General features: G+C 50.2%; 1 protein-coding gene and 1 pseudogene across 7 annotated transcripts; both read left to right on the plus strand.

The window, feature by feature from the left end:
- The first annotated feature begins 4,227 nt into the window (after window positions 1-4,227).
- Window positions 4,228-16,422, plus strand: LOC130706828 (RNA-binding protein FXR2-like). 7 transcript variants are annotated; one of them, XM_057539470.1, is made up of 8 exons: window positions 4,228-4,862; window positions 10,599-10,651; window positions 11,002-11,095; window positions 11,498-11,569; window positions 11,685-11,833; window positions 12,088-12,181; window positions 13,661-13,718; window positions 13,837-16,416. In XM_057539470.1, exons 1-8 carry the CDS (start codon window positions 4,782-4,784, stop codon window positions 16,263-16,265), a joined length of 3,030 nt encoding a protein of 1,009 aa, XP_057395453.1. In that variant the 5' UTR covers window positions 4,228-4,781; the 3' UTR covers window positions 16,266-16,416. The 7 variants fall into 7 exon arrangements, 5 of the variants coding, with proteins under 5 accessions (XP_057395453.1, XP_057395457.1, XP_057395454.1 ...); XR_009006892.1 differs by lacking the exon at window positions 13,837-16,416 and adding an exon at window positions 13,072-13,148 and having other exon boundaries at window positions 4,340-4,862; window positions 13,661-13,678; XR_009006891.1 differs by lacking the exons at window positions 13,661-13,718; window positions 13,837-16,416 and adding exons at window positions 13,072-13,148; window positions 13,309-13,419 and having other exon boundaries at window positions 4,342-4,862.
- A 2,241-nt stretch (window positions 16,423-18,663) lies between these two features.
- On the plus strand, window positions 18,664-20,321 carry LOC130706829 (transmembrane protein 102-like; annotated as a pseudogene).
- Window positions 20,322-20,335: the final 14 nt, after the last annotated feature.

Consider the following 20,335-nt stretch of genomic DNA (forward strand, 5'->3'; position numbering starts at 1 on the left):
ATTCCAGGGAGAACAGAGGGGAGGGCATTTAGGGGGAGGGATTTTTAAAGAAAGAATAGAGATCACTTAAAATATCTCTCAAATCTGTCCACATCCCTAACCCCACTTCCACTATCACCTCTCTTTGAAAATTGCTATAACCTCCTAACTGATCTCCCAGCCTCCTTCTGTAACTACCCCCCTTCCATGGGGTTATTTTTTTTTAATCATAGATATACAGTATACTATTTAAAGTGTCAAATATCTCTACAAGACCTATATAAGAAAACAGTAGTCTCCCAATTCCCCAGCTCTTCAGAGTCAATCACTTTCAATTGAGTTTTTAAATTGTATTGTTATGGGGGGGTTTTGTATTCACCTTCATATTTCAAATTCAAAATGGCATACAGATATTGCTACTTTTTTTTTTTTGGCCACATTGGGTCTTCGTTGCTGCACACGGGCTTTCTCTAGTTGCGGCGAGTGGGAGCTACTCTTCGTGGCGGTGCGCAGGCTTCTCATCGCAGTGGCTTCTCCTGTTGCGGAGCACGGGCTCTAGGCGCGTGGGCTTCAGTAGTTGTGGCGCACGGGCTTAGTTGCTCCGAGGACGTGGGATCTTCCCGGACCAGGGTTCGAACCCGTGTCCCCTAGCATTGGCAGGCGGATTCTTAACCACTGCGCCACCAGGGAAGTCCAGTTATTGCTACTTCTTGATGTTTCTGTTTCGAGCACTAGTATTGACCTCCCATTGCTCACCCTCTTTTCCAACCCCTCTTTCACCCCATCCCTACTTCCCATCCTCCCATCCCTCCAATATTATATCATAACTCTGGATGGATCTGTGTTTCATGTTTACATGTTATGATTATGCAAATGTTCTTCACAGTTGAGCCATGTGGATTGTTATAGGTGTTTTTCTTTCTTGCATCATTTTTGTTTTCCCTGAAATTAATACTTGCCTTGTATCTTTTATTCATTTGCTTAGTTTTCTGTGTACTCTAATTTATCCCCCAATTCTCCCCTAGTTATGTTAATCTCTTCTTAAGAATATACAAACACGTAAGGAATTTGATCTATTTCATTTTGAAGAACTTTCTCACGGAGCCCTTAGACCTGCTCCAGCACACAGTCTGATCTTTAGGCTACACTTTTGGAGTCCCCTTTCACATCCATCTTAGGGACCTTTGCCCCTCTCTTGACAGCCTGTTTCCCAGAACCTATGTACTCACCTTTTCTCCAGCCTTTTTTCCCCAGCAAGTCAGTTCTGACCATGTTAGACTCTTTCCAGTACCTTAAATGCACTGTAGTCTCCCTTCTGGGCCTTCTGTACATGCCATTTCCCCATCTGAAATGCTGTTCCCCCTTTTCCCACTCTCATCCTTGGCCTGAATGAACAATGACTAAAGCAGATGAAAAAGAGCAAAAGTCAAATCTGAGAGGACTGTTGTTGCCAGAGGCTTGGAAATTGATGATGGTGCCATTTCCAAGACAAAATTCAGCCACTCCTGTTGCTTAAGGGTCCAAACCCAAACATTTTAGCCTGACAGCCAGCACTCCTGATAATCTGTCCCACTTAATTTCTCTAATTCTCCCTCCCTACTCCTTATCAGAATCACTGCTGATAGTCTAGTCCCTTTTATTATTTCTTTTTTTTTAAATTGTATTTATTTATTTATTTATGGCTGTCTTGGGTCTTCGTTTCTGTGCGAGGGCTTTCTCCAATTGTGGCAAGTGGGGACCACTCTTCATCGCAGTGCGCAGGCCTCTCACTATCGCGGCCTCTCTTGTCGCGGAGCACAGGCTCCAGACACGCAGGCTCAGTAATTGTGGCTCACGGGCCCAGCTGCTCCGCGGCATGTGGGATCTTCCCAGACCAGGGCTCGAACCCGTGTCCCCTGCATTGGCAGGCGGATTCTTAACCACTGCGCCACTAGGGAAGCCCCCTCTTTTATTATTTCTGCTACCCTCGTTACTGATGTTCCTTCTCAGGCACTCTTGAAGGCACCTCTTCTTTTGCCAGCCCTTTATTTATTTGTTTGTTTCTTTGTTTAATTTTTGGACACGCTGCACGGCATGTGGGATCTTAGTTCCCCAACCAGGGATCCAACCGGTACCCTGCAGTGGAAGCATGGAGTTCTAACCACTGGACCACCAGGGAATTCCCTGCCAGCCCTTTAAATACTGTTGTAGTTGAGGGTTTTTATCATGGACCCAATCCATTTCTAAGTCACTTTTCTTTAGACATCTAATTTTCTCTTATAGCTTTAACTATGTCTAATACGCTGATAATTCTCACATTCACCTCTCTAGCCCAGACGTCTCCTGGGCCACACACTAGTGTGTCCATTGACCTACAGGACATTGGTTCCTTCAGTTAATATTTGCCGTGCCAGGAACTGTGCTAAGTACTGAGTATACAATGCTGGGGACAAACAGACCTGGAACCCAGTCTCTGATCTCATAGGGCTTACTCATAGTGTGATGGCAGAAGACAGACGCTGGATAAATGATTAAAATTACAACCATGATGTGTGCCACACAGGAGTATGGGATGCTTTGGCAGTGTAAGGCAGGGGACCTAAACCAGTGTGGGCATAATGGAAGGCTAATGAAATTATATTTAAATTGGGATCTGAAAGAGAAGTTTGTTGAAGACAAGGGAACATGACCACCTGGATGGTGGACCCTCAAACTCAAAGAGCACAATCAAACTCATTGAACTCATCAACTTCTCCTCCAAAACTTTTTCTCGTATGTTCTCTCTTCCATGACTGGCATCACCATGCACTCAGCAATCCAAGGTAGAAATCTGTGTTCCTCCCACTTCTTCACTGACTCCACCCCATCCTTATCACCAATTCTTGTTGATTCTATTGCAAATTTAACAGGCTCAAATCAACCTGTACCTCTGTTGCCCACAGCCCTAATCCAAGGCGGTCCTCAGCATCTTCCTCACCTGCAACAGCTCCTCACAGCTCTCACTGCCTTCTGGGATGCCCTTTCTCTTTAATCTATTCCCCACAGTTGTAAAACATAAATCTTATTACATTATACTACTGCTTTAAATCTTTCAGTGGCTCTCCAGTATGGATAAAGTGAAGACCATTTTCCTTAACCTGATTTACAAGTCCTTCACAGTCTAGCTTCCCTACTTCAAGCCAAACGCTATTTGAACTAGTTGTGGTTCCCCAAAGGACATGTTCTTTCTGCTCCTCTGCACCATTGTAGTTCTTGGTCTCTCAAGAATACTCTTACTGCACTTTTCCTCTAGCAAATGCCTATTTATCCCTCAAATCTCAATTTGCATCACCTCCCCTGCAGTAGTCTTTCCCTATCACTCTGAAGAACAACTGACCATTGTTCGTCTCCTTGGGATTCCCTCAAAACTTAGTCCTTATCTTTATCCCATGTTCAAATGAACTCCATGCACTTACTTGTTTAAATGTGTTTGTCTGCTCCTTCCCCAATATATTATAAAATCCTTGTTTTGGGGACCACATCTTGTCTTTGTATCCTTACGACCTACCACAGTGGATGGAACACAGTGAGGGCTAAATAAATATTTGCTAAATGATTACTGCACAACACATGATCCTAATTTCTTGGCTATTTTATTCACTTCTATCGAAATTTCTTACTTATCTTAGTTTACGAATCCTAAGTTTCCCCTCTACTATCCTTTCTCCGTAACAATTTTTCCTCTTTTGGATTTTCTCCGCATTTAGGTATCAAATCTTGTGCTAAGTTGCATTTGCCTTTCGGTACTGCCTTGAAATCTTTCTTTAACCTTTCTTTGTATGCATGACCAGAATCTTCTCAAGGCAAGAACGTGACTCTTAAACCGCATTGTGCAGAGATACAGAGGCTCAAGAGAGTCCAGTCCGCCTTGTGGACTGTAAAGCCCAGCGCATGCGCACCAGGCCTTTTTTTTTTTTTTTTTTTTTTTTTGCCTTTCGACAACTCCTTTTTTTTTTTTTTTTCCTTCGGAGCGTGCGCACCAAGAAAGACAAAGGTGGGGAAAGTGACCAAGCAATCATTCAGGCGCATGCCCATCCCTAACTTGTACAAGCCTGCTGGAGCGCACCGTGGTGAAGTGGGTGTGGTCTGACCAGGAGCATCAGAAGTCCAATCCGATTGAGTGAGCTCTGTCCCTCCCTCCCCATGATTGGTTAGCTCTCAGTGTTGTGGGGCGGGAAAAGGAAGAGACAGGGGCCGTGGAGAGGTGGGGTGGCGAGGAAAGAGAACCAGTCTGGTTCTGCGCAAGCGCAAGTAAGCGACCAGGAGGGGGCGTGAGAGAGTGAAGAGGAGTGTGGAAGCCCTGATGCGCTGGCCAGCGCGAGCTGGGTCGCCAGCCTTGACGCCTGCGCCTTGGCCTTCGGGGCCCGCGCGCGGCGGGCGGGTGCCCGGTGCGCCTGCGCAGTAGGCGGCGGCGGCAGGGGGAGGTGGAGGCCGTGGAGCGGCAGCGGCAGCAGCGGGTCCCGGGACTGAGGCAGCAGCGGGGGCAGCGGCGGGCGGAAGCTGAGGTGACGAAGGCAGCGGCGGCGGCGGCGGTGGCGGCGGCGGCCGTTTCCCTCACGGTGGCGGAGACCAAGGCGGCGGCGGCGGACGGGGAGCGGCCCGGCCCCGGCCCCGGCCCCCTGCTCGTTGGCTGTGGCAGGGCCGCCGTGGGGCCGGCCCGGCTCCCGCCCCCCGCGGCTCCCCCTCCGGCTCCTCCTCCGGGGAGACGCCGGGGACCTGGCCCGGCCCGTACTCAGAGCGCTGCTGCAGCCGCCGCCGGGGGAGTCGGAGGCGGTGGCGGCGCCATGGGCGGCCTGGCCTCTGGGGGGGATGTGGAGCCGGGACTGCCGGTCGAGGTGCGCGGCTCCAACGGGGCCTTCTACAAGGTGAGGCGGCGCGCTGGCCGGGGACGCGGTCTTCAGCCCCCTCCCTCCAGCCAGAGCAGGGAAGAGTGGGGCGGGATCGACATTCTGGAGCTAAGCCCTGACCCTTAGAACCTGAGACCCACGCTCCCACCCGCGGCCGTCCTGGGGGGAGACCTCTAGAAGTTAACCCCTTCCTCTTGTTTTTGACCCCTCTATTACACCTGCTTTTACCCGCATCTCCGGGATTGAGCATCAGGGCATTATTGTACTTGGTTCAGCTCCCCTCCCAACCCCCCAGAAGAGACCCCATTTACCCAGCGTCTCGTTGACTTTTCCTGTCTCTGGTAGAAGATCTACCTTGGATCTGAATCACGTCTTCCCCACAGTCCAAGCACATGGAGAATTCTCTTTATTCTCCACTATTACCCCCTTGGGAAGGCCGTCCCATATTAGATCTTTTCATCTTCCTCGGAGAGGCCTCTGCTTACTGGCTCTGGAAGACTCACCCCACTTTCATCTTATATTTCTGTTCCCACCCCAAGGAGAAACGGTCAGAATCTGTTTATGACATTTAGTATCTCTGACCTCAGGAACTCTGGGCTGTAGCCGTCTAGTTGCCTCATAGCCATAAGGTGGCACCTTTTCTCAAGTCTCTCACCCCACCCCTTTATTCCAAGACTAGCTGGTCTACTGTTTTACCCAGGGATGGTTTTGTATTTGTCATCTCACTTTGACCTCATACATTTAGATCATTCATACAGTTTCTTCATCTTGAGGAGTGTAAGCTTCATATCCCTGATCTGTAAAAGGGGATCTCACAAGGATTCCATCTGTTAATCTTCTTCTTAAGGATTTCCACTTCTAGAAGACTTTTGGCCAACGCGCCCAGTTTGGGAATCCACTAGCCTTTTTTTAAAGGAGAAGGAGACTGTCTTTAAAAGATCCTTGTTTACTTCAGCTCCCCCGTTGCCCAGGATTGGGTTTTTTAGAACTCCTTTTATTACCACCTTTTAAATCTGTTCTGAATCTTATATTTTAGGACATTTTTTTCCCATTTAGATTAAGCCAGAGGGAGACCCCTCTTGCCTCTCAGGAATTTTTCTTTATGTGACTGTTGTTATTTTGAACCTCTTTGGACTTTATGCCTGGAATTGTCTCAGAGACTTTCCTGATTCCTGTCTTCTCTCATTTTACCCTGAGGAGCAAGAGCAGAGTTATCTTATCATAACATTACTTGTGAGGAGAAGAACCCCCTTTCCTTCACTTCCCCTCAAGCCTTTCCTCCCATAATAGACCTCTCCACCTTCGTGCCCTTGGAAATGACTTTCTTGAACTCCTTCCCTGTGAAGTCATATCTTGCTATAACTGGAAAGGGTCTCATATTTGCCCTTGGAGTAGGTTTCTGCCCCAACTTCGACTGGTAAGCTCAGTGTAGTCATTTTTGACCCATTCTAAATGCCTATTCATTTCTGCCTTACTTCCCTCACCAGATTTCTTTATATTCTTCAGTGCCTGTGGGTACCCACATCTATCTTAACTTAACCTCTCAATATAAGTCTTTAGCTTTTTATCCTAATATTTCTGTGTAATACCCAGAAACTACCTATTCCATTACCCAGCTAAGATGGAAGAAGGAAGCTCCCAGCTGATTCTTTCTGTCATTTTTTTCCTGCATACTTTCCTAACTCATGGGACTTTTTCTTCTAGCCTGCCTCCATAGCATTTCTGTTTTCTTTGGCAAAGTTTCTTAATTCCTTTCTGATTCTGATAGAGTGCATGTGTCTCTTATATCCTTTTCCCCCAAACTTGCATTACCTTTATTGAAATACCCTTCCTCATAAGATTTTAGCCTCATTTCCCACAGTATCTTGTCCTTCATCTGGGTCCTTCCCATCCCTAAGAAAAGTGATTCTTAAACTGAGCCTGAGATCAAGATATGATGTTTGCTTTTGTTCTAGGAAGCATGGGAGTCAGACACAGCTGGGAAAGATTGGTATCCAGTTCAAATTAACTGTGTGAGACTGCTGGGAAGGGACATGTTTCCCTTTCCACATATAAGTGTCCAACAGAAAATGTGTCTCTGAATCTTTCTCTTTTCTCCTGTGGGCTATGGCAGTGATAGACTTGATTGAGTGAATTGGGGCTAGGATGCTTTGAATCAGAGAATAGAGTTTGGACTTGAGCTGGAAGCCAGGTAATGTGGATTTTGTGTCCTGGCCACTTTAGCATTTTCTGCCCCATGCCTCAGTTGAAAACAACAGTAAATGCTTAAATTCAGACTAATCTTTCTTCAACGTTCAGTGCCATATAGATACTTGCCCAATCTGTCCTTGCTGCTGATTTAATATTCATGACTCAGCAAACTTCAGTGTGGTTCAAGGAGTGTTTACATTGCTTCTAGAACTATAAATTTGGGAAGGTTCTTTTCATCCCTCTCAGAATTGGGTCCTAGTGTTGTTGATCTTCTTCCAGGATAGAACTGCAAATGTCAGATCTGGGATCTAAGTTATCTTTTAGCTATCCCATCAGCTCTTCCTTTTCTGTCAGAACTTAATGTGTTTTGTTCTCTAAGCGGTGCTCTCCCAAATGAAATATCTGTTCACCTTCCAGGGCACAGTCATCCAACTTTCCAGACCTTACCTGGATATCCCAATTCCAATTTCTTTGTTAAGGAATATGGCATCCTCACCTTCAACACGTGATTTTTATCCAGACCCTTCCTGATTTTCTTCTAGAACTCCCTCCTTTATTTTGAGAACCCAGGACTAGAAGATAGGTTGAAGGTGGGACCTAATTTTGTATCTTATAATTTGAGGAAAGTGAAGTACTTAGGAACCTAGGACTCTCACTTCCTCTGTCCAGTCCTAGGCTCTATAAGCCAAAGCTCCATAAGCCCTGGCCATTGAATTGAATTGAGTTATCCTTTGGATCTAGGTAGCCTTCTAGAGATTCACTCAACTGCTCTTGCCCTCCTCTGCTTATCTTCTCAATGAGCATGGACTGAGCAGAACTAGGAGCTCACTTTATACCACTGGTATTTTTGGAGGAAAAATACTGGGGTAATGTGGGTGGAATTAAGGAGCAGAGACTGACTTGGAATGTGAAGTTGAGGAGAAAGCTTGTTTTGGAGAATCTTTGAAGGAAAAAGACCCTAGAAGTATAAGAATGAGTGACGTTTAGTTGAACTGCTGAGTTATGTGAGGGAAAACTCCATTCTGAGCTTTGCATTTCTGCCTTGGGATCATGGTAGCTTGAAAAACCAGGGTAATGTTGCTACCTCTGCCTGAGGGCCAACCCTGACATGTTGGAGGAGAATTGGATTAGAGCTTTAGACATATCCTTTGTGAATGAGTGTATCTAGGAGTGGGGATCTCTTTACAAAAGAGGCAGGCAAGTGATTCTCTTCCACTATGTTTTATCTCATCCCTGAAATGTTTTGAAAATAGCTAACTCTCTCTTGATAAACTGTTTCTAAAGCTTAGAGATAGACATTTTGGATAAAGAATTGGATAAAGTCAGCTGTAGAGGCTAGATGAAATGTTTAGAGAAATCCTTATAAAGGAAGAAAAGAGGAGGACACTTAAAAAGGAGCTAAGGAAAAAAGAAGAAAAAGAAAAAAAAAAAAAGGAGCTAAGAGAAGAACCCAAAAGGGAAGAGAGGGATTCGGGCAAATAGAAGATGTGAGTGGAGAAGAGTAGGAATGGGTATTGATGGAGCTGAATGAAGAGTGGAAAAAATATTACAGAAGAAGGGAATGGCAGAGAAGGCTTAAAGCATGGGTAAGTAAGAGGCTAGGCAGTACCAGGAGTACTAATGCTGTGGGCAGAAGTAAGGCTCTAAGTAGTAAGACTCCATAACAAGATCCTTTCCCGAAAGAAGAGAAAGATGGCTGGTATCAAGAGTGAAATTTTAGGTTTAGATTTAAGGAAAAAACAGTGTATTAAGTGTTTATGATTGATCAGTTCTCTGAGGTGGGAGTGACACAAGTGTACATTTTGGGTGTTTTCTCTCCTAAGCTCATATTTTCTTCCTACCTGCAAAGCTCAGGAATTGTTCTTCATATATTAGCTTTTTGAAACCCCTAATTTTTAAAAAAATCTAATGAGGCATAATTGACGTACAATGAAGTACACCTATTTAAAGCATACAATTTGTTAAGTTGTGACATATATATAAAACAAACCATCGCCACAATTTCTATCAGTCCCAAAAGTCTTCCACCAACCACCAATGCCTTTTGTTACATTAGTTTGCATTTTCTGATTTTTGACAGAAGCGAAAAGGCAATTCAGTAGAGAAGGGATAGTCTTTCAACACATTGTGCTCAAAGAAGTGCATATTCATAGGTTAAAAATGAAGTTTGATTGTATCTGGCACCATGTACAAAATTTAACTCAAAATGGATCATTGACCTAAATGTAAAATAAAAACTATAAAACTCTAGACAAGGACGTTAGGTAAAGATTTCTTAGATATAAAACCAAAAGCTCAGATACAAAAGAACAAGTTGAAAAATTGGACTTACTCAAAATTAGGGATTGCTAATTTTGATAATGTGAAAAACAAGAGAGAAGGTAGGAAAATTGGGAGCACAGGATTGAACGCATAGCTTTGGCTTCCTCAGTGAAGACAGAAAATAGGAGGTGGGGAATTCCCTGGCAGTCCAGTGGTTAGGGCTCAGAGCCTTCACTGCCTTGGCCAAAAAAAGAGAGAGAGAGAAAATAGGAGGTAGACCAGCGATTCCAGCTATTCAGTCATCCCTGTTCCTCTCCTTTGTCATCATCTCAAGTTTGGGGTCTTCTACAAATTTTATTACTCTTTTCAAATTCTTAGCATTTGTCCTAGCATTTAGAAATCTCACATCTTTTATTTATTTATTGGGCCGCACCGCTCAGCTTACAGGATTGCAGGATCGTAGTTCCTGACCAGGGGTTGAACCCTGGCCCACGGCAGTGAAAGTCCTAACCACTGGACCATCAGGGAATTCCCTCACATCTTTTAAATCCTAATTTTTCCTTTAGTAAGTTGTGTTTGTTTTGAATTTCTCCAGTGTTCTGATTATTTTCTTACGACCCAGGCATCAAGGCACCAAGTTCGCCCAGGCCTCTTGCTGTATTAGGAGCTAGACCCTTCCTCTCTTGGCAGATCCTGATGTCCTCTAGGTGTTCCAGGACAACCTCACACTGTCTCATGGGATATTCTTAGCTATGCTGAATGTTGTTGGTATTTTAATTGAACTCTGGCAAGCTGCTCAGCACTGCGTGAGGCAGACAGATAGGGAGGCCTCTGTGGGAGCCGTAGGAGACCACTAGTTTCCCGGCTGTTCTGATGCAGGTGATGTTTCTCCCTTCTACTTAATTTCTGTCTCATCTTATTTCCGGATTTTGCAACATTTCTTGCTACCTCAACATTCGTATTCCTTCACCAATACAGCTTTTTCTAGCCCTGTTTTTAGATTGCTTGTATCCCCATCTAAAACTCTAGTTTAAAAAAAGAAAAGAAAAAAAGGAGTTTTCTGGTGGCCCAGTGGTTAGGACTCTTGGCTTTCACTGCTGTGGCCCCGGGTTCAGTCCCTGGTTGGGGAACTGAGATGCCGCAAGCCACAAGGTGCGGGCAAAAAGAAAGAAAAAAAAAAAGAAAAGCAAACAAAAAAACTCTAGTTTAAGGCCCTCTAAAACTGTCTGTTCCCTTGATGGCTGAGGTGGTGGTTGATTGTCTTTTTTTTTTTTTTTTACTTTGTTCTAAAATCCATTCTAGGGCTTTGTGAAGGATGTCCATGAAGACTCTGTCACCATCTTCTTTGAAAACAAGTAAGACCTTGGGAATAGAGAATCCAGCATACTAGGTCCTAGAAGGAGAGTGGAGAAGAGGGGGCGGCTGAGTCCCATGAGGCATGTATAATAGGTGGGGGAGAGCCAAGGGTTTGGGTGGGCAACTTATATGGATCCCAGGAGAGGAAATGGTGAGAGTGGGGGTCATTTGACTCCATATTTAGATTCTAGCAAGAGATGGAAGGCACCACTATGGAGCAGGGCCTGGAGTTTAGCGTCTAATCACCAGGGAAGGTGGAAAATGCCCAGTGGAGGAAGTAACCTCTTCCTGAAGAAACGGGCAACCACACTAGCCTGAATAGCTTTCATATCACTGTTTTCCCTTGCAGCTGGCAGAGTGAGAGACAAATTCCTTTCGGGGATGTCCGGCTACCACCTCCAGCTGACTATAATAAGGAGATCACAGAAGGGGATGAAGTGGAGGTAAGGTCGTTGGAGTCCACCTTTTCTAAATGTCCCTTTTCCCAGGATTCTGCATCTCCCTTACCCTGATACCAGTACCCTAGGCTCCTCACTGGTTGGTTCACGCTCCTTCCTCCATCCAGCTAGGCAGCCTGTGGAAGAGTGAAATGCAGCAGTTTTCTGTCCATCATTGCTGTGATCAGTCAAGCTCTCAGGGAGCTTCCTGTTTTCAGGAGATTCACTTTTCTTCCATTTATGATAACAGCATCTAAAATCCAGTGTTCTCTGATTTTAATTAGCAGCTCCTTCCTCTAGATTCCTTTATCTTAGTTTAGGATGCCTCCCAAGTGTCTTAATGCTCATTCCATTCTTGATGTTTTTGGATGGTCCTCAATATCTCTTTTCTTTTCAACTTCTCTTCAGGTTTATTCTCGAGCCAATGAGCAAGAACCTTGTGGCTGGTGGCTGGCCCGGGTGCGGATGATGAAGGGAGATGTGAGTGATTGTCAAGGCCTTTGGAGAACTGCTGAAACACATATTTTAGTCAGCAGAAAGGTGGGAGATAGAAACTCAGGTCATCCACAGCTTCTCCTTTCTTTCCTTCTGCCAGTTCTGTGTCATTGAATATGCTGCCTGTGATGCCACTTACAATGAGATTGTCACCCTGGAACGGCTTCGGCCAGTTAATCCCAATCCCCTTGCAACCAAAGGCAGCTTCTTCAAGGTTACCATGGCTGTGCCTGAGGATCTGAGAGAGGCGTGAGTGTCTGGGATGTCGGGAGTGGGGGGCCCTCTTTACGGTCCTCATCTCTGCCCTTGTTTGTCCCAGCCTCCGCTCCCAGTTTCAGTGTTCTGTGTTCCTTAGGCCCTCTAGAGTCCCTTTTGCTCCCAGTTCCTCTGTTTCCTCATCCCTGTTCTTTTACTGCAGTCCTTATTTTTCTCAGTCCCTCTCTCTCTCCCCTTCAACTGTACTCTACACTCTGCCCTCTGAGCACGGTTCTCTTTCTCTGCAGCTGCTCCAATGAAAACGTCCATAAAGAGTTCAAGAAAGCATTGGGAGCAAACTGCATCTTTCTCAACATCACAAATCGTGAGCTCTTCATCCTGGTGAGTTTATTCTGCCTGAATTTCACCTAAGCCCTTTTCCCCTTTTAACAACTTTGCAAGAAGAGAAGAGCCAAAATGTGCTTATATTTATTTGTCAGAGAGGACTTTATTGCTCCTGACCTCTGTGGACCCAGGTTAGCCCTACCTTTCCTTAGTCTTTCTCATGTATGACCTTAATTCTGATTCCCCCTAAAGCCACCTCAGCACCCCTTCTCCCTAGCCAGAGGCCTGGTCACTAGGGCTAGGTTCTGACTGGCCAACAAGGGGCAAGAGGCAGCTCTTTTAGGGTTCTCTAGGCCCCTAGTCTCCAGCTCCCCTCAACATATATACTTCTCCCTCTATGCAAAGGCTGGGGGAAACTCTAGCATTCTGACTCATGCCTCTGCTCTCCTCCTCATGCCCTGAATGGACCCCATAACCAACCCAGCCCCTTCCCCTCTTCTTCCAGACCCCCACCCCCACCCCCACCCCCACTCCAGGGTTAAAGCTGCAGCCTGTTGCCGAGGTAGCATTGCGGGTCAGCATCCTGTCGCCCGGCAACCGGCTGCAGAATCAGGCACCTGTCCCTGGATTTGCCCCTCCAGCATCCCCTCCCTGTCTAGCCCCTGCCTCAAGGCACCTTAACTTCTGAGGGGAGAAATGGAGAGGGCCTGGGGTGCAGGGGTCTCCCCCACTACACAAATCCTGCTAGAATGAGATGTTGAAGGGAGGGTAAGGTGCTGGGCTTGTGCAGTCCCAAGAAAGACCCAAGTCTGGCCTGGGGTGGGAGTTCAGTGCCATGAAATTACAGCTCAGGAGTGATTAACACGTATAAACAAACCCACCACTTCCTGCTAATTAATGACTTGGTATTTTTATTTTCTCTTCCTTGTCTATCTCATCCCTTCCAGGGAGGTGGGAACTGGGACTCCTGAGTCCCTGAGGAGAACCTGCCTGGGAGGGATAAACAGCTGGAAGGGGAAGTACTGTACGTACCGTACTGGGTCTGGGGAGCTGACCCTCCTTCCCCTCTGGCGGTCCTAGACATTTAACACATCTGGACCTCACCCCGGCCTCAGACTTTTCCCTCATTGTGACCCCACCACCTGCCCCATTATGACCCAGTCCTTCTCCCCCTCCCCCACCAGAGGAGTCTGGCTCCCAGTGACTATGTGGAGGCCGGGGGGCCCAGGCAGGCCTGGGCCCCCCGGCCATGGGTGAGCGAAGCCACTACCGAGCCCAGCCGTGCTCTGGCACCAACCCCAGGAAATGCCAGGACCTAGGAGACTCAATTCTTCTGATCCTGGGCAGCTTCATCTTGCTCAACGTGGGGATCAACGTGGTGACTCTGGTCAGGGCAGGATCTGGGCAGCGGGGTTGGGGGAGCCCTGGGGTCTTGAAGGGGCTGAGGTGGGAGGGCTGCTGGGGTGTGGCCGGGCAAGGGTTGGATTTCAGGGCTCACCCTGCTCCCGGCCTCCCCCCTCCCCCTGCTTCCCTCAGCTCCGGAGGCATCTGAAGAGCTCCTTGCGGACACTTTTCCGTCATGTTTTCCCCAAAGGTGAGTGGGCGCCAGCGTGGGCTCAGGGGATGTGGGCCTGTCCCCTTTCTTCTATCCCTGCCTCGATTCTCAGCCCCTCAGGAACCCAGGCCCTGTCCCATCTCGCCTTTCCCCGCAGACAAGCAAGCCAGCTGTGTAGGCAGCCATCGCATGTGCATGCGCTGCTCCGTGGATCCCAAGAAGCTGCGCTCAAGAGTTTCTTCCCGCTTCCGCCATCGCCCAAGCTTCCTGCTCGGGCACCCAAACCACCTTGACTCGTGGATACCAGACTCAAAAGATGAGAAGGCTTCTGGGTGCTGCTGGATGCCGCCTCAGTGTGGACGGGCTGGGGCTCCCACGGAGGCTCCACGGGGACTGTGGAAGGAGGGGGTAGTGGGAGCTGGCGAGGCCCCTCCGGTCACAGCCTTAAAGTCCCGAGCCACCTTTTACTCCAGGCAAGAGACATCTTCCAAGCTCCGCAGGATGAGCAAGGTGGACGTGCTTCCAGGCCGCCTGCCCCAAGAGAGCAAGACGAAGACCCCAGACTATGACCCAGCCCAGGCTCCAGCCCGGGCCCAGACCCGCCCCCCAGTTCAGCCCCCTGCGCATGCTCCTGCCAACGCCCAGACCTTCGCCTCAGCCCACCCCCCTGAGCACACCCCCCCCCCACCCCAGGCCGAGACCTGCTCCCGAGGCCACGCCCATGAGCACACTTCCGCCCAGGCCCAGGCCTTCTCCCCAGTGGACCCCACTGGGCACACTCCTGCCAAGGCCCAGAACTTTTCCTCAACCCACCCCTCTGAGCACGCCCCACCTCAGGCCCAGACTTGCTCCACGTTCCACCCCCCTGAGCACACCACCCCCCAGGCCCAGACCCCCTCCCCAGCCCTCACCCCTGAGCACAGCCCTGCCCAGGTCCATGGCCCTGAGCATACCTCAGCCCATACCCCAGCCCAGGCCCAAGCCCAGGCCCCCTCAAATGCCTCAGCCCAGTCCCTGGGCCACACTTCTCTCTGCACCCTGACCCATGCTCATCTGACCTATACCCATGCCAACACTCTGGTCCCTCCCCCACCTTCGGCCCCAGTCCCTCCCCCAACTTCTGCCCCTGCTACTACTCCTGCCCTAGCCCCTACACCAGCCCCTGTCCCGATCTCTGCCACAACCTCTGTCCCAGTGCAGGTCATGGCCCTGACGACCACTCCATTCCCTTCCACCACCCCGACCCCCATCCTAGCTTCTATTCCCTCTACCTTGTCTGCCTTCAGCCAAGGCCTCTCCTCCGGCCAGGTGGTCTACGATGCCCGCAGGGTAAAGCAGAACGTGGTCCATGTGTGTCCCCCTCAGAACTCTGGGTACTCCAGAAAGGACTTGGGTACCGTCTGCAGGCCCCAAGAGGGGCATGGTCTGGTGAGCTCTGGTACAGCTGAGCAAACACTGAAGCAATGTAGTGGGGACAGTGCCAAGCCCTCCACAGGATCCATACTGGGTTACCTGGAGTTGGGGAATATGGAATGGAAGATCTCAAATGATGCCAAAGACAAATTTGTGCAGTCCAAGACCTTCCCTTACTGCAGCTTCCATCCTTGCAGTTCTGAGAAGAGAAACACGGACCCCCAGGCTCCAGTCTACCCCAAATTCCTGGTGTACTCCAAGGATGCTGCACCTTCTCAACCTTGCTTCCATTCTCCAACCAGTGCCCAGAGCTCACCATGCGCCATGCCTCCACCATGCACTCTTTCTCTGCCTCTTGTTTCTCCCAGATCCTTTGTCCTTCATCAACACAGCAACCACCACAAGCCCTCCGCCTTAATACAACCCCCCACCTTTCCCCCAACCTCCAAGTCTCCTCCGTCTGTCCTCTCTTCCCAGGGCCCCATCCCTCCCCAGTTAGCCACTACGTCCCAAACCCCAAACCAGCCCCAACCCCCTGAACTTCGTGAGAGTCTAGGCCTCAACCAAGGCTCTGTCCTCCAAAGGACCCCAGGCCCTGCAAGAGAGTGTAGGGTTTCCAGAAACCCAGGCCTTACCCCAAATCCAGGCCTCCACAAGAACCCTCTAGGAACTGACTCTGTCCAAGCTTTGGGCCCACATCAGACCCGAAAGTTATTTAGATCTGAGGCAGTTCCTCGAAAGGAGGATGCAGGGCAGCACATACCATGGACTTCTGTCCCACCCAGTCAGAACTCCTGCTCTCCCAAGGCTCAGGTGACCTACAATGACCTGCAAACCTTCTCAGAGGTACCTGTGCTGATTGAGCTGCAATCATCCTCCCGGCGAGCAGGCAGCCAAGACTGGGTGTACCACGCCATGGATACAGTTCCTCCAGCCTGCCAGAACTATCGCCAGATGTCTACGCCTCCCAAGACCAGCTGGAAGCCCTACTGTCCTGGGTCAGGCACCCGGCTAGGGCATGTGGTCTTTGACGCCCGCCAGAGACAGTTCAGAGCGGGCAGGGACAAATGCGAAGCTCTGTCTCCCAGGCGCCTTCACCGAGAGACATCCAACAACTCACCGGAGACCATCAAGGTGTGGGGATATCAGGGGACAGATATGCATGAGGAATAAAGAGACAAGAGAAGTGTTCTGTGGTTGTGTGAGGACATCCACCCCAGCCCCATCCCACAGGGCCTGATGAGGACCTAAACTATCCCTGCTTTCCCTCCATCGCTGTCTAGCTAAATCCGTTATCCCCAAGGCCCTAGAGCTGCATTGTCAATTACAGTAGCCACTAGCCAAATATGCCTATTAGAATATAAACTAGTTAAAATTAAGGAAAAGTAATTCTGTTAAAAATTAAGTTAAAAAGTTAAAAATTCTCTTCCTCAGGGAACAGAATTTCCCTGGCGTCCAATTCTGTTCCCTGGTGGTCCAGTTGTTGGGACTTGGTGCTTTCACTGCTGTGGCCGGGGTTCAATCCCTGGTCGGGGAACTCAGACCCTGCAAGCTTCATGGCTTGGCCAAAAAAGGAAAAAATTCTGTTCCTCAGTGTCATGATCTTCTAAGTGCTCAGTAGTCACATGGAGCTAGCGGATACTGTATTGGACGGCACAGGTTTAGAACGTTTCCATCATCATGGAAAATGCTATTGGAGAGCAGTGCTTTAGAGTTTAGAGCAATTTTCCTTTCCCTGTCACCCACCCCCAGCATCTTAAAGCTCCCCCAGAGCCCAGAGAACTTCGTTCTTTTTAGGGTGGCTCAGAAGCCACCCTCTGGGGAGGAGGTAAGATGTAGGCACGGACACCCAACGCCTGATTTCCCCAGACTGTGAGAAAGAGCCCAGGCTTCAGTTTTCCTGATCTGGTCTCTTGGGACACGACCAGAGGTATGGAAACTTGCCTCCCCCGTTCTGGGCTGTGTTTGGGGCTCTTGGTTACTGAGGGAGAAGACCTCTCTTGGTCAGTGACTAGGAAACCTTGTGTTTTAGGCTCCCCAAATTGAGCCTTGGATTCTGACGGTCCCCTCCTTCATAGGCCTCTAAGTTTTTCGAGGTGTCTCCACTTAATTTTCTTGCCCATGGACTTAAGCCTAGTTCACTGTGGAGACAGACCCCTGGGAAAAAGGAATGTAAGAATCCCTGGTCCAGCATGCATTGGTCTAATCTGTGAGCGTGTCTCTGGTGTCCTATCTTTCTGTCCTATTATTCTGGCTCCTAGTTTCAGCCTGGACTTAAGCTGTGTCCATGATAGCACTGGCCGCTGAAAGCAATTTCCTTCCCCTCATAATTTTTCATTGCCCTGCCCTAGCCCAGCTGGAGTTTCCTCTGGACTTGATTTTCAGTCCTGATAACTCTTCTGTATACACACATAAGCTGCGAGATTGCAAAGTGTTTTCCCTGCCACCGCTTGTGTGTCTGAGGTGGGCAACACTAATATGTCCCTTCCCTGAGTCAGATGTCCGTCCCTGGGTCACTACATGCACACTATCAGTGTGTTCTTGTCTAACATTACCACCACCGATTCCAAGGAGATACGTCCCAGCGGGAGAGCCCATTCCCAACACCTCTCTGGCTCAGCTCTGACCTTGGACAAGTCATGTGCAACCTTTCTAGGCTTGCAGTCTCACCTCTAAAATGAAGTTATAATTGCATGCAAGAACCCTTCTAGATTTAAATGACCAGGGCTCCTCTACTCCCAAGTGAGATGTAGAGTCCCCTATTTCTCCGCATGCCCTAGTGTATGTCCCTCCTTATAGTATGCTATTCAGATCCATCCTATTAGGCCTCTGTTCTAACCCCAAGGAGTGTTTGTGCGGTTGACCTGGTTTTGTAAAGACACAGAATAGTTTAATCTGCATAGAAACTACAACTTCCATCAGGCACTACTTCAACGGAACCGGAAAGGATGTGGCCCCAACGCCCTGGTAGTTTTGAAGACAAACTACAACTCCCAGGATAGCCGCGGGATCTCTGCAGAGCGAAAGGATGGACTGAACTCTGACTGGAGGCCGAGCTGGTCCGGAACCACCCCGACAGCCTCCAGAAAGGGGCGTGGTTATAATTTAGGGGTGTGGCCTTGCAGGCAGCAGGAAGAAGTTACCTGTTGAATCTTCCTATCCGTTCTCTTCCCAGCCTTTGTAGCTACCCCTAAGAGGGAAGCCGTAAACCACTAGCCTCTTCTGAAAAAGAGGTAAGGGGACGTAGGCAAGGGGCAGCGAAGGAGGCTACTGCATTCCTTAGGAGGGGCCAAACAGCTACTTTCTACCTGCTGAGTCAGGTGAACCGTTCCATGGGGGCGGGGACCAGCATATGAGAAAAGGGCAAGGACGGAGGAGGTGTTTATTTGTTCCCTTTCAAGACTAAATTTAGGGCCCTTCGTCTGCAGACCCATTGGCGGACTGTGCCTTGGGAACCCTCTTGGCCTCTGGAAGAGAAAAGAACGGGGGCCAGTTTTCCGCAGCAAAAGGAACGGCCCGTCTGGGCTTCCTCCCGTCTGTGTATTTCCTAGCCCCAAAACGACAGAGCCATATGGCTTCCGCGGTCTGGGGGAGTGCTCCCTGGTGGGGCCCACCGCCCCCAGCCCCAGCCCGGCCGCTCACGGACATCGACTTCTGCTCTGGGGCGCAGCTGCAAGAACTAACCCAGCTGATCCAGGAGCTGGGTGTGCAGGAGAGCTGGAGTGAAGGTCCCAAGCCAGGACCAGATCTCCTCCAGGCCAAGGACTTTGTTTTCTCTTTGCTTGGTAAGTAACCCTCCCAGCCTTCGGGCGGGAACTTGCAGCTCTCAGCTCCGCCTCACCCCGCCCCGGCTCTGGATCACGCCTTTACGATCCCTTCTCTTTCCTTAGGTCTCGTTCACCGCCGGGACCCTCGCTTTCCTCCTCAGGCAGAGCTCTTGCTGCTTCGTGGCGGGATTCGCGAGGGCTCCCTGGATCTGGGGCCTGCGCCTCTAGGTCCCTACGCTCGGGGACCTCACTACGACGCCAGCTTCACCCTCCTGGTGCCCGTGCTTTCGCTAGATGGCACTGGGCAGGAGCTGCAACCGGACGTGGGATCCTGTTACGCATGGCTCTTCCTCCCAGAGCAAGTACGCGGAACCTCGGTCCGGGAGGCATGGCAGGATTGCCTAGGACCCCCAGTCCCAGGAGGACGTGATTCGATCTACCCAGCCCAAAGCAAACAAACTCCCAAGGATCCACAAATCTCCGTGGACCAGCTGCACGGTGACGTCACTGAGCCTGAGGCACACGAGTCTTTGGAAAAATCACCTAGTAATGATTCAGTGCCAGAATTGCCTCAACAAGACGTAACCGATGTTGACTTTCCCTCACCACTGAAAAAAACGAATGGTGACGTCACCAAAGCAGCCGACGTTAGCCCAGTGCCACAGCCGTCGGAGGCTCGGGAGGCATGGCCCACATTGTGCCCCGCCCAGGTGGCTGCCTGGTTCTTTGCTTCGCTGGCTGCGGTCGCTGAGTCCCTGTTTCCGGTCCCGGGTGCCCCGCGCTTGGTCCACGCAGCCCGCCACGCGGGGGTCACCACCATCCTCCTGGCTACGCCTGGGCCCCCGCGCCGCCTCCTGCTTTTCGACTTGATCCCCGTGGTGTCCGTGGCCGGCTGGCCCCAGGAGGCTCGGAGCCACTCGTGGGCCGGCCCGCTGGCCTCGGAGTCGTCTTCCTTCTACCTGGTGCCCGGCGGCGGCGGCACAGAGCGGCCGGGCGCCTTCGGATGGCAGCTCTGCTTCGCCCGCCAAGAGCTGGCGCTCAAGACGCGCATACCCGTTCCCCTGCTGCAAGCGCACGCGGCGGCCCAGGCGCTGCTGCGCCCGCTGGTGGCCGGGACTAGGGTCGCGGCGCCTATCTCCTGCGGACGTTGCTCTACTGGGCGTGCGAGCGGCTGCCCGCGCTCTATCTGGCGCGACCCGAGAATGCGGGCGCCTGCTGCCTCGGGCTGCTGGATGAGCTGGGCCGGGTGCTCGAGGCCGGGACGCTGCCCCACTATCTTCTGAGTGGCCAAAAGCTCGGTGCGGGGGACGGCGCCGCTTCGCTGCTCCGGGCGTTGGCCCTGCTTCGCAGGGACCCTGCCCGCGCCCTGCGCGCCGCTGTGGAAGAGGCCAAGGCTGCACGCAAGGGGGGCGGCTTAGCCGGCGTGGGAGGCGGGGCCCATTAAAGACGCTGTTCCTACTAACCTGGAATGTGCTT

Source organism: Balaenoptera acutorostrata, unplaced genomic scaffold (genome assembly GCF_949987535.1).
Source record: "Balaenoptera acutorostrata unplaced genomic scaffold, mBalAcu1.1 scaffold_774, whole genome shotgun sequence".
NCBI classification, from domain to species: Eukaryota; Metazoa; Chordata; class Mammalia; order Artiodactyla; family Balaenopteridae; genus Balaenoptera; species Balaenoptera acutorostrata.

What these genes read in the sequence shown, in the direction of transcription:
- LOC130706828 (XM_057539470.1), top strand. Translation starts at nt 4,782, where the DNA reads ATGGGCGGCCTGGCCTCTGGGGGGGATGTGGAGCCGGGACTGCCGGTC. An exon ending in ACCATCTTCTTTGAAAACAA is followed by an intron (nt 10,652 to 11,001) that starts GTAAGACCTTGG and finishes TTTCCCTTGCAG; the next exon opens with CTGGCAGAGTGAGAGACAAA. An exon ending in CCGTCATGTTTTCCCCAAAG is followed by an intron (nt 13,719 to 13,836) that starts GTGAGTGGGCGC and finishes CTTTCCCCGCAG; the next exon opens with ACAAGCAAGCCAGCTGTGTA.